The sequence below is a fragment of the Pomacea canaliculata genome, linkage group LG14 (assembly GCF_003073045.1).
Source record: "Pomacea canaliculata isolate SZHN2017 linkage group LG14, ASM307304v1, whole genome shotgun sequence".
Lineage (NCBI taxonomy): Eukaryota > Metazoa > Mollusca > Gastropoda > Architaenioglossa > Ampullariidae > Pomacea > Pomacea canaliculata.
Genome location: NC_037603.1, coordinates 826,782 through 838,872, shown reverse-complemented (window position 1 = coordinate 838,872; position 12,091 = coordinate 826,782). Strand labels below are relative to the sequence as shown.

The window sequence follows — 12,091 nt, the reverse complement described above, 5'->3', positions numbered from 1 at the left end:
CGGGAAAGAGGAGACTAGAGTCAGGACAGAGCATCTTGTTTGCATGAAGATCAGATGTTCAGCACTCTGAAGGAGTAGCACTACTCCTCAACAAGAAAACTGAAAAGGCACTGCTGAAATGGAAGCCTTATGGACCCAGGCTTTTGATAGTGAGATTCCATTCAAAGTACACCAAGCTGACAGTGTTGCTATGCACCTACAGAAGAATCCGAGGCAGAAGACAAGGATGCTTTTTACGATCAGCTCCAGGTAGAGAGCGTTCCAGCCCACGATATGTTGCTCATCATCGGCGACCCCAATGCCAAGGTGAGAAGTGACAACACCTGCATGTCATGGGCAAGCATGGAATTGGTACCATCAATGACAATGGAGAGAGACTGGCAGACCTTTCTGAAGAAAACAAACTACTGATTGGAGGCACACTCGTCCAACACAAAGATATCCACAAGGCAACGTTGACATCACCAGATGGGATCACAAAGAACCAGATAGACCATGTCATCATCAACCGAAGATGGAGGAGCTCACTTCAAGATGTCAGAGCATACAGAGGAGCAGACGTTGCCAGTGACCACACTCTTGTGATAGCCACAGTTTCTCTGAAGCTAAGTCGATTGCGAGGAAAACAGGCGTGCCAGCAGAGAGTGGACTCCGGCAAACTGAAAGATCCAGCCACCAAACGGACCTTTGCTATGGAAGTAAAGAACAGGTTCCAGGCACTAGGAGACCAACAAGAGATGACCTTAGATGACTTCAATTGAGTCTTACAGAAAACAGGAGAGAAAATACTGGGCTTCCAACGGAAGAAGAAAGAACAGTGGATCAGAGAAGACACGTGGAAAAAGATAGACGAGAGAAAGTCAGCCAAACAAAGCTCAACAGCACTAGATCCGAACGCCTGAAGGAACAACACAGAAAAACATATACAAAACTAAGCAAAGAGGTAAAGAAGATGACAAAAACCGACAAAAGAGACTACATCGAGAAATTGGCAGATGAAGCTGACATCAGTGAGAAGATCAAGCTGAGAATCTTCAAGTCAAATGTGATCAGCACCCTCCTTTACGGATCAGAATCATGGAAGATGACCAAAACCGTCAGTAATAAGCTTGACGTCTTCCAAAACAGATGCCTCAGGCGCATACTTAACATCTTTTGGCAAATACCATCAACAACGAACAGGAGACAGCAGACCTCTCCACAGTCGCCCTGGGATGAACTTCAGACGGCAGAAGAAAACGAGGCCGCCCAAAGGAAACTTGGAGAAGAACAGTGGAAAGGGAGATGAAGGGAAAGGGCTGGACATGGGGTCACTTAGAGCGGGTTTTTTTCCGATCGACATCGTCGACGGACTCTGGTTGAGGCCTAATGTGCAACCTGATGCACGAAGAGGATTAGATAGATAGATCTCAGTATCCATATACCTTCACTGGTGCCTGACAACACACTGGCAAAGATACAAGGTCACGTGTGCAAACAAACTGTGGGTCTGCTACTGCGTTCAGGTTTGAGTGTAATGTAACATTAAACACATGACACTGGTTACATCTGATATAATGAACCACTAAACATGTAGCATTTAATAAATAACTCTGGTTAAAGAATAAGGAATTACACAATTAACAAATACAATTAAAATGAGTAAGACACTAAAGAGTTTTCCCTAGTTGTTCACAAGCTAACCTTACTAGTCCCAAAAAGCTTAATTAATGATCTTATCCTCGGCAGACACAATGAGGTAACAAGCGATTTTAAAGTAAACAGACCAACAGAGCCAATGACTTCATCACGACCCATGCTGTTTTCTGGACAACAAAATACCATAAATAATAAACTTTTTTATATCATATCATACATTTCTACAACTCACCTGGCTACCAGTGTCTTGTACACGTCACGTGTCATGTGACTGTCAGGTCCAGCATCAGCCACACGTCGCTGCCACCAGTGTCCGAGTTCCATCAGCACGTGACTACTGACGTCCCACGTGTCTTGGGTCAGACAACTGATCAGAGTCAAACAAAGACCAGCCGCGCCGGCGGCATCTCTGTTTGTGTTTTCCAAGGCAGCGACACAGGTCCTTTACAGAAATAAAATTCACGATCAGCAGCGAAATGTACTAAACAGAGGTTTCCAGCTGATATTTAGGATGCTTCATAAGACCTTTGAGCTCCATGCTCTTCACCCCTGTCTTAGCCTATGCTTTGCTGAAGATTGGAAACTTTCCATAGTTCTTACAAACTATACGTTAAGGTCTTGCTAATTAGTTGTGTAAACTGTTGACACCACCTCTCTATCCATCACACTTTTCATGTCAATGAGACGACCTGAATTACACATTAAGGAAACACAACTACTTCTCATTCTTTGTGAAGAGTACGCAGATAAGTCCTGATTCGGCTTATAAACTTTAAATAAAAGATCCTAATAATTGTTTTGACACCTAAAGTACTAAATTTATGTATTTTAGAACTACTATATGTCCCTCATAAAATTTGTCATTCTTGTCTGTTATTTAACACGGCATCTATCAGACCTCTATCATCAGGAAAACGGTTTAGAATTAATATCGATAAATTACACCTACGAATATTACCTGAGTGAGTTGTTTGTCACCAGCGATTGCCTGCTCTACTTGATGAGCCGTGAGGTTTGGGACAGCGATGGTCTTGGTGATGCGCAGACCGGGAGCGATGTCGGACACCAGGTGAGACAACATGGCCTCCGCCTTGTCCAGTTGATCGATGGCTTGTTTTAGTTTCTTTCGGATGTTGTTTTCCATATCCTGCTGTGACAGACAAAGCTCTCTTACGTTGTCACCAACAGCCTTCACCTCACAGACCACAAAACCGTACTCCCTGTGAATAAGAAGCACATCAAAGTCGCCCTTTTCCCAATTTTTCGGCAGAGAAGGGGGAAGACTTCTAGCTAAGGGCACCTGGGCTGCTGCAGCAGCATAACAAGGTTCTCCCAGGTACTCCCCGAACTGAAGTTGACTCATTGCAACAAACAGTTCACTGTTCTGTTGAGACATTTTCTGCAGACAAAGGAAAATGCGCTGCATGGCTGCATCATCTCTAACATCACTGTCCTGAACTGAAGTAGGTTGAGGAATGGAACTTTTAGCAGCGGGAGATGGATTCACCGATACTTTGCAGGACTGACCCGCCTGTCCAGATGGTTTCTGAAGGACAAGAACATCCTGACCAGCAATGGTCTCGCTAGTCATGGGCACGCGGTTGATGTAGACAGGAGGCAGGAAGTAGGCCTGTGAGTCAAAGTCAGGGAAGGCGGCCTCAACCCATTTTAACCAAAAACTCCTGTGCTCGCTGTAAAACATCTTCCTGCATCAAAGTAATTTTAGTGAAAAATGCTTACAAGACTTGTCGGATTATTCTTGAATTATATAATTATTTTACTATGCAAAGAACACTTGTTGCTTTATTTGTTTTTCTTACACTTTACATAAGAAAGTAACAGAGTGTAAAATACGTCTTTTACTTTTCTTGGAAATAGTATATTATTTTAAAATTACTATTTTAATAATCTTAAATTTAAAATGATATTAATTATTAACACATAAGCTTTCTTAACATGGTAAATAAAACTCAGATGGGGTTCAACCTTTGCACCATTTTCTTTAATTGGCTACATATATTGTTAAAGGATGATTACTAAATAAAATGTCAATGACACGGCAGTGAATGTCGATGCCAGTATCTACCCTTATAACAGCAAGTACCGATTGAGACCACGGGTAGGCAGTGGGTTACAACGAAAGACAACAATGTTGACATAACCAGTTGACGTTCACCAAACAGCTAGAGGACCTGGACTTAGCAGATGTTAGTCTTCTATATCATCGGCAACAACATGAACAAACCAAACTGAGTAAGCGAGGTAGAGAAGGCTGGCTTAAAGGTCAATAGAAAGAAGACTAAAGTAATGAGACTCAACAAGCAGAAACTCCCAATCCAACTTTAAGGAGAGAATATTCTTGAAACAGATTGTTTCGTGTGTCTGTGGAGGATTGTCAACAAGGACGGTACAGCGAAAGATGACACATCACATCAACAAGGCCAGGCATGCTTTCAGCCCATCTAGAACTGCAGAGCATCAACCTTCCGCAGTAAGACCCACATCTTCAACACCAAAGTGAAGACGGTCCTACTGTATGGTTCTGAAACCTGGAGAGTTCCAACCAATATGAACAACAAGTTCCAGACCTTTACCAACCGATGCCTAAGCCATATTCTGGGAATAAGATGGCCTGAAAAGATTTCCAAAAGCAGCCTGTTGAAAAAGAAACAGAAGGCTACTATCCAAGATATTAAAAAGCGCCAATTGGGGATGGATAAGACACACCCTGCACAAACCGGCTGGTACCGTTGCGAGGCAGGAACTTGACTGGAACTATTAGGCGAAGAGGAGAGTTGAGAGACTAAAGAAGACTTCGAAAAGAACAGGAGAGCGAGACAAAGAATGCCGGATTTAAATGGGCCCAACTGAGGCGGGATGATGAGGTGGGTGGAGAGGTGCTCAACACTGGGTCCGCTGACAAGAGCTGAAACAACCACACAGACAATTGTTACTTCTGCTTGGTTCCAGCGGGATAACGAATAGTCGAGAATAGTGTCCTCCGACATTCCGTCTGCATTGAGATCAATTCCACATGGTGAGGGTCTTCTTATTCAAGAACTGGTTCGTTATCTGGACTTGTCCAAAAGCAAGGCAGAATTGCTAGGTTCAAGAGTCTAACAATGGAATCTTCTAGAAGACTAGGTTTCCTGACAATTTCTTGAAAGTCATGGACCGGATTCCCAATACCTAAAACATTCCCTCGACACAGCCAGGGAAAGATTAGAAACTAAAGAGGGAACTTTTGTGGGTCCTCACATTTGGAAGCTCTATAAAGATGATCAGTTCAACAACTTGCTTGTAGGGTAAGGTGAAGCAAGCAGGGAATGCTGTTCGTCTAATGTCTACAAAGTTTAGCATGATGTTAGGGCAGGAAGCTACAAGGAACTAGTAGAAGACCTGCTGATGCAGTATCAGAAACTTGGCTGCAATGTGTATCTAAAGATTCATTTTTTTCATTGTCATCTGGATTTCTTTCGATGCCAACTGAAAAGTTTTCATCAAGATATCGCAACAACGAAAAACGATAACAGGGAAAACTGTCCTCTACCATGCAGGCTGACTGTTGCTGGACACTCCCCAGAGATGCTTCCAAACAGTTGTAGACGTAGTAAATCTTAGACGTAGTCTGTGACTTGATATTTTACAGCTATTAACCGGAGGACAATTACTATTAGCATGAATTTTCTGATAAACACAATAATTATTGACGATTACGAAAAAGAGCTAACTGTGCATTTTGATTAAATTTGTGTTAAATACATAAAAATAGACCAGAAATGACTAATTTTATGTCAGTAACATGATTTTTTTTAAAAACCATTGTTGACCAGTGTATTAGCGTGATTTTTTATTGACAATGATGACTTTATCCATCGTCACTTCGTGGACATCTCTTTTTGATGAATTTAAACTTAATGTAGTTACTACACCTGCGATCCAGTCATCTGATTGAGGAGCCTGACAGCATGGTCGATCTGTTTAAGGTCACCCTTGATGATGACAGTCTTCCTGTCAGGTACGGATGATGGGTTGGGGTCAACCTGTACATCAGCACCTGACCGAGTCCTGACCTCCTGGAGTCGGCGCGCGTTACCTTCAATAATGTAAACCATATGAATTATGTTAAAGGATTCCAGTACAGTAGTACAGATTATCGTTTGTGTCTTCATATTTTGTCACTTTTGTTTAAACATTTACGATGCTGACATTACAGTAACCTGTTTGTCACGAACTCCACGAAGGTGTTATGATCTACTGTCTTGGTCCCAATGGGCAATTTAAACATGGACAGGTGCTCTAGTTACAGTAGGTTAAAAATAAAAGTAGAACACGTTCACTGCAAGCTGCAGCGTTGATGTGTACAGTGAAAGGAAGGCAAATTATATATATATATACACTATATAACAAACAATAACATTTATCAAGAATAATCATGTGCGCACCACCAACGCACACACACACACACCGACATTTATCTGAGGTTGAGCAGCTAGACCACAGATGGCACAAACGATTTCAGGTGTCTGTTACTTTTACATATTGGCAAGGAAAAGCGTTTACCTCAACTAGAAAATACAAATTCTCTCGTTAGTAAATGTTCAGGTATATATAAAATTCCTGAAGCTTCCATGTTTGTTGGTGGCAAAAAGACGCGAAATCCCTCTGTCCGACACCAATTATCTATTAATAGATGTGGACAATACTGTTCAGACCCTTTCTATCATGGACAGAGAGATTGCAAAACCAGCATACAAATGTAAAGTATAAAAGACTCTCAATAAAGAACTGGTAGAAACCTGGTACAGTTATACAAATATAGTATACAGACCAATATGTACAGATTTATGTGCAACACAATCCACCCCGTGTCTGTAAGACTTACACCCTGTCTGCTCACAATGCCACTTGTCTCTGTATTTGCAAGAAAATACAATCACCTGGGTCTGTTAAGACAAGCAGCCTCAGCATCAGTCACGTGGTGCAGGTAAACTTCGACTTTGCCTAAAGCTCCTGTACCAACAGCCGCCTTCTTTTTGTGTTGCCCTGTTGGTGAAAACATCAGGTGTGACAATGAGATTAAATTAAATACAAACATATTCTAGATGTGAGGTGTACGTGAGAGGAGACCTGCTGAAACGGGAAACAATTTGATGATTAGAGTAACACGAGTGACACTATACCGACCCAGACTGAACTAATTAGATGTCAGAATGTCGGAAACAAACTTTGAAGGATTACGGCCATACGACTGTGTGTGTGAGAGAGAGAGAGAGAGAAAGAGGAGGTGGCCAAAGTATACCATTCTCTTCAGCAGCTACAGCGACTTTCCTCTCTCACAACAGGTAAGCAGACAGGTAACAGTCGTCTGCCCTCAACAGGACCCAGTCTGTAGGGAGCATCGTCTGTCGTCTGCAGGAAACTCAATGTAAGCTGTTCGCCGAATGAAGCAGATTCTGAAAAACAGCCAGGATGTCTCCCTACTTACTGTCACAATCAAACACAATGCTTTGCTTACTCACAGACTTTTGTATATTGCATGTACTTTGCACAAGCAAACTTTTTTGTAATAAATAATACTTTGATTTCTGAGCTCTAACTTTATACGCTGGTGGTGCGCCAATTTAACTAGCGGTTTAGTGTCTTGTTAGGAACGTGGGTTATTCCCCTTCTTGAGTTGTCACTGTCATGTGATAACTAGTATAGTGCTCTAGTGTTGGTGTCGCACTCTTGCTTTCCCGCAAGTCGAGCAGACACGCAGCCGGACGGACAAGCGCAGAGTAGATCCGGTAGTTCAATGGCGGCCTATCCTTCTGTCCATCAGAGGAAAAGGACGGTCGGTGTCGGGTCGCTCAAGGAGGGAGAGCGGCGATGGACTGTAGACCAAGCCCCGTATGCATGTAGACCGGAGAAGGGGTTTAAACGGGTGTAGCCTGCTCAGGGTGGATAACAGCGAAAAATTCGTATGCACGGAGCCTGGAGAAGCTGTCCGGTCTGGCGGCTCGCGTGTAAAGTTATCGGCGGCCTTCACAGTGTTCACTGGCAACAACGTCGATTGTCGAGACGAAATCGGGTGTGTTGGTGACAGATCGCACCCGTTTGAAGTGTTGGATGACTTAAAACTGTATTGTAAAATTTATTTTAGACGAGAGCACGTTCTAGCGCTGACCGCTGAAGTGTCATGCGAGATCGCTGTCACCAGTCGGCAAGGCACACTGACATCTCTACTTCAAGTCCTCATCACTTTACGATATTATTTCATATCAAACTTTCAAGAAGTGTGTGGAGAATTCACTGATGTAGACAAATCGACTGTTAGTCGTACTGTGGCGAGAGTCACCGATGTTTCGCATCAGCGAGCACCTAACGGAATTTCATTGCCGGATCAAGGTTGTGCTGAAAAGACAAAGAGATGCAGACACATCGGGCCTGTGAATTTCCAAAAGTAGTTGTAATTATCGACAGCAACTTCATTTCAGACTCCAATGGAAAATAAAGTAAACTTATATATAAAATTTTGATAACTGAATTTGTAAGGCGCTTAATTGTACATGTGTAAATGTTTGCTTAATGCATAACACACGAAAGGATTGCAAAGCAAACCTACAGTCCAGTACATGTAGACAAGAAACATGTAGACAAAATGAAACTCTAGAAATGAAAGGCTCTGCATACTTTGTAATTTCATTATCTTTTCAACTCTAAAAAACTTGCTGACCAACATACAAATAATTTATCATCTTACTATACTCACAATCCTAATGCCTGAAAGTTCCAATCTTTATGGACATCAACAAATGAAAAGACCTTTATTGGATGAGATAGATGAAGATGTAAGGAATGAACCAAATAGTGCTACATAACACAAAATATTTCTTCAAAAATTCTTAAACTGAAAGGTTATAAAATCAAATACCCACAAAAACAAGCACTGGTTAAACATGCCAAATGCTGTGCTTGTCTCTATAATAGAAACAGTTTAAACACTTGTAATATTTTTTATAATGTAGCACTACTTGGTTGATTCCTTACATCTTCATCCATGTACTTAGTTCATGTTTTTCAGAGTGTCATCAGTTTCTGAAGCTTCTGATTCAAGAATCTTTAGTTTTTTCACTTTTTTAAGGATATTGAGATATTCAAAATATATATTTATTCACACTCATGACTGTGCAATCGCCCTCATTCACACTCACACACACACATTCACCTTTTGGTCAGTTTGTAACAGTTAATACATTATAAGGTAATTTTTGGCCTCACTCACTTGTTCTTTCCTTCCTCTAGCCCTTTAATGCCAGTTGGATCACTGCATATGTAATCAAATAATTCAAAGTATATAAACACATGTAAACAGCTGAAAAGCTATTTTTCCCTATTTTTCATTCTTACCTAAACACAGATATATGTATACATATATTCTTACTCATATCTGCCTATATATATATACAGGGCTTCTGCTTACGCAAAAAATTGCGTACAGTACGCATTAAAAGTTCGGAGGACCCCTTCAATTTTCGTCAATGGTCCCATTCAAATTTGGGCGAAGAACAGGGACCCCTTAAAAATCTGAAGAAGGGGTCCCTGAGATCCCAAAGAATTTAGCCTTAGCAGAAGCCCTGTTATATATAATTCTCCTTACATACCTACTCATATTTACATATATATATATTGCCCCCTTGTGCACACAGCTACTTATATTCACACACATATATATATAATCCCCCTCTCTCACACACATCTGCTTATGTATACATGTGTAACCACCCCACTCACACAGCCTTATATCTGTATGTATGTAACTCCCCACACACATACACTCATAGATCTCTGCTTTTCTATGTATATATACATGCAACCTCCCTTACACACATAATCATATATGTGCATTTATGTATATAATCCCCCTACACACATTCCCATATCTGCTTATGTAGTTATAATATGTAAGCCCAACAATACACACACACATATCCATTTATATATATATATATTTTCTGATACCCCTGATACACACCTACTACACTGTACTACACTATACCCCTGACAGACACTATCTGTCTCTCTATATATAATCCCCACTTCCCCACACAAACTTTCTTGCGATGCATTAGTTTACACAGCAACATTTGACTGAACAGCACAACAGTTGCAACTCGCACTAATTAACATTGTTCCTTCTATACCAGATCTCAGTGGCAGTGCTTCTCCCAATCCCTATGTCTGTCCTTAATTGGAAGAGAAGAGATTCTTAACATCACAATCGATTGTAAAGGGCAGAGAAAAGCCCACGACCTGTAACGAGTGATGGAAGGGAAACAAAACTTCTTATAAAACACAGCAGCATGACCAGTATATTCTGTAGGCCATCGTCTCACGTACGTTTTGATGATGAAAAGTTAATAGTTCCATCTTTACAAGAATAATCCACCCCCACCCCACCTCTAAGATCGCTGTGTATATAGTAGTGGGTCTTCATTAAATGGTTGACATAGAATTGTTCATATCCGCGAAAAAGGATATGCAACAGACGTGAATACAAGTGACAATAACTGTGAAAGATTAGATGGAGCATGTGGAGAATATAAATGTACAGGTGCGTGCGTGTGTGTGTGTGATTAGGTACAAATGCGAGAGACTGTGTGGATACATTTTTGTACATTTCGATACTGTTCAGACTGCTCATTATTGTTCATACTGATTACAATGGCTATTATTAACCACACTGTCTCTTACTGCTCACACCGTTAATGACTGAAGACAGAAACACTTACAGTCTGTCGTCACTTGAGGTCCGCTAGTCTGTGGTGTCGCTGTATTCAAGTAGTTCATGTGTTCACTGCATTCCACTTACATTGGTGTGACTACACAAAATAACAATTACTTATCTTTCTTTTAAGTCAAACAGGTAGAAGGTAAAAGCATATATTTTTGAGAGTACGTGACTTACCCCTCACCCACTCGATCATAAAGAGGAATTCAAGATGGCGGAATCATGACAGGTCAGCAATAAACAAACGGTTGCTGTCAAAGTCTATGTTATCGGGTTTTTCCAAAGAATTGACATGATTTTAATGGAGATTAGTCAGAATAATTTATGAGCAGATAATTAGGCATGTCTTGTTCTGTTTATATAGAAATTACAAGACATTAAATGTTTTATTAATGACAACAGACTATAGGTTCAATATGTGAAGTATGTTTGTCATCATTCATGCTGCGTCTCTGGTAAAACAGGACACAGACTAGCAACACAGGCTTATTCACCCTGATCAGTGTCCATCTTCATTAACATTTTTATGAATTTTAGTGTGAAAAAAAAACATACAATTCATTTTCGATAATACAAATAAGATTGTCGTAAACTCTGGGGCAGGATTCCGTAGATTGGGTAGGGGTATGATTTCTGTCACCCGGTCTAACACACCGTCGATACACCCACCAAATCACTTCAACATTTCCCGCACTACGCACTCACCGATCAGAGCTTTTCCAAATTCCATAATGAGGGGAGAAAAAACTCGTTTATTTACCCAAACGGCTTAGTGATGGATCTTGTCCAACAGTGGCACCGCCTGGCACGTCCGCCACAGCCTGCTGCTGACAGACGACTGACCAGGACACGCTGAACTCCGAGGTTGACAACAACATTTGGCTGGGGCTGAAATAATAGCCAGCGCCGACACCATCGGACACTTTCATCTCCAAGCTTTGCTCCACAAGAAACATGCGCACAAGGATAGAAGAGGCAATGGACAGCCAACAGCCACACAAGTACGTTAGAAACAGCGCTGAGCAGACGACTGGTGACGTCAAACACAACAAACGTCAGCTGATCTTTATCTGCCCTATCCCTCTACAGCAGGATAAAAATAGCCTGCGACACTGACGCTGAGGTTCGTCTGCTACGAGCGCGTCCATCGTAAAGTGCCTGGATTACATTTCACGGGAAATTACTAGAAAAATAGCAAACAAATGTCTGTTGACGACAATGTAGAGAAATAATATACTGAGACCAGCTGACAGTTAAACCGACAGTGATGTCCATTCGCCTAACTGACTTAAGTGGACTGCACTCTCTTGTTCTTCGATCTCAGTCTCCTCTTGATCTGTGTTTTTGTTGTGTATTTACACTCATTTGTGTTCAACATGCGTTCAATTGGTCAGTCACGCCACATGACACACCACAACCAATCACGCTTTGCAGTTATCACAAGACTAAGTTCTCATCAACTCTTGCGTGTGTTACGTCATTTCTAGAGAAAAGAACAGATGTCTCCACCCAGCCCTGTCCCCACTCTTTCCAGACAAAGATGTACAGCAGCATCATTATTTTACATCCTAACATGGACAGTAATTGAGAGTATGTTCACATAGCCACATAAACTAAATGGAGAAAATGAAGACTTCAACTAGTGCCAATGAAACTCTATAATGTAAGATTCAGACTCAG

At 41.3% G+C, this 12,091-nt stretch overlaps 1 protein-coding gene and 1 long non-coding RNA gene across 3 annotated transcripts; both read right to left on the bottom strand.

Annotated features, from left to right (window-relative positions):
* Nucleotides 1-1,972: 1,972 nt before the first annotated feature.
* Nucleotides 1,973-5,856, bottom strand: LOC112555483. Its single transcript, XM_025223917.1, has 3 exons — nt 5,571-5,856; nt 2,597-3,344; nt 1,973-2,080 (listed from the first exon to the last, which is right to left on the bottom strand). Exons 2-3 carry the CDS (start codon nt 3,338-3,340, stop codon nt 1,973-1,975), a joined length of 852 nt encoding a protein of 283 aa, XP_025079702.1. The 5' UTR covers nt 3,341-3,344; nt 5,571-5,856.
* A 753-nt stretch (nt 5,857-6,609) lies between these two features.
* LOC112554959 lies at nt 6,610-11,837 on the bottom strand. Of its 2 annotated transcripts, XR_003097358.1 has the most exons (5): nt 11,172-11,832; nt 10,413-10,502; nt 8,906-8,947; nt 6,941-8,445; nt 6,610-6,684 (listed from the first exon to the last, which is right to left on the bottom strand). It is a non-coding gene; the product is annotated as an uncharacterized LOC112554959 (long non-coding RNA). The 2 variants fall into 2 exon arrangements; XR_003097357.1 differs by having other exon boundaries at nt 6,640-8,445; nt 11,172-11,837.
* Nucleotides 11,838-12,091: the final 254 nt, after the last annotated feature.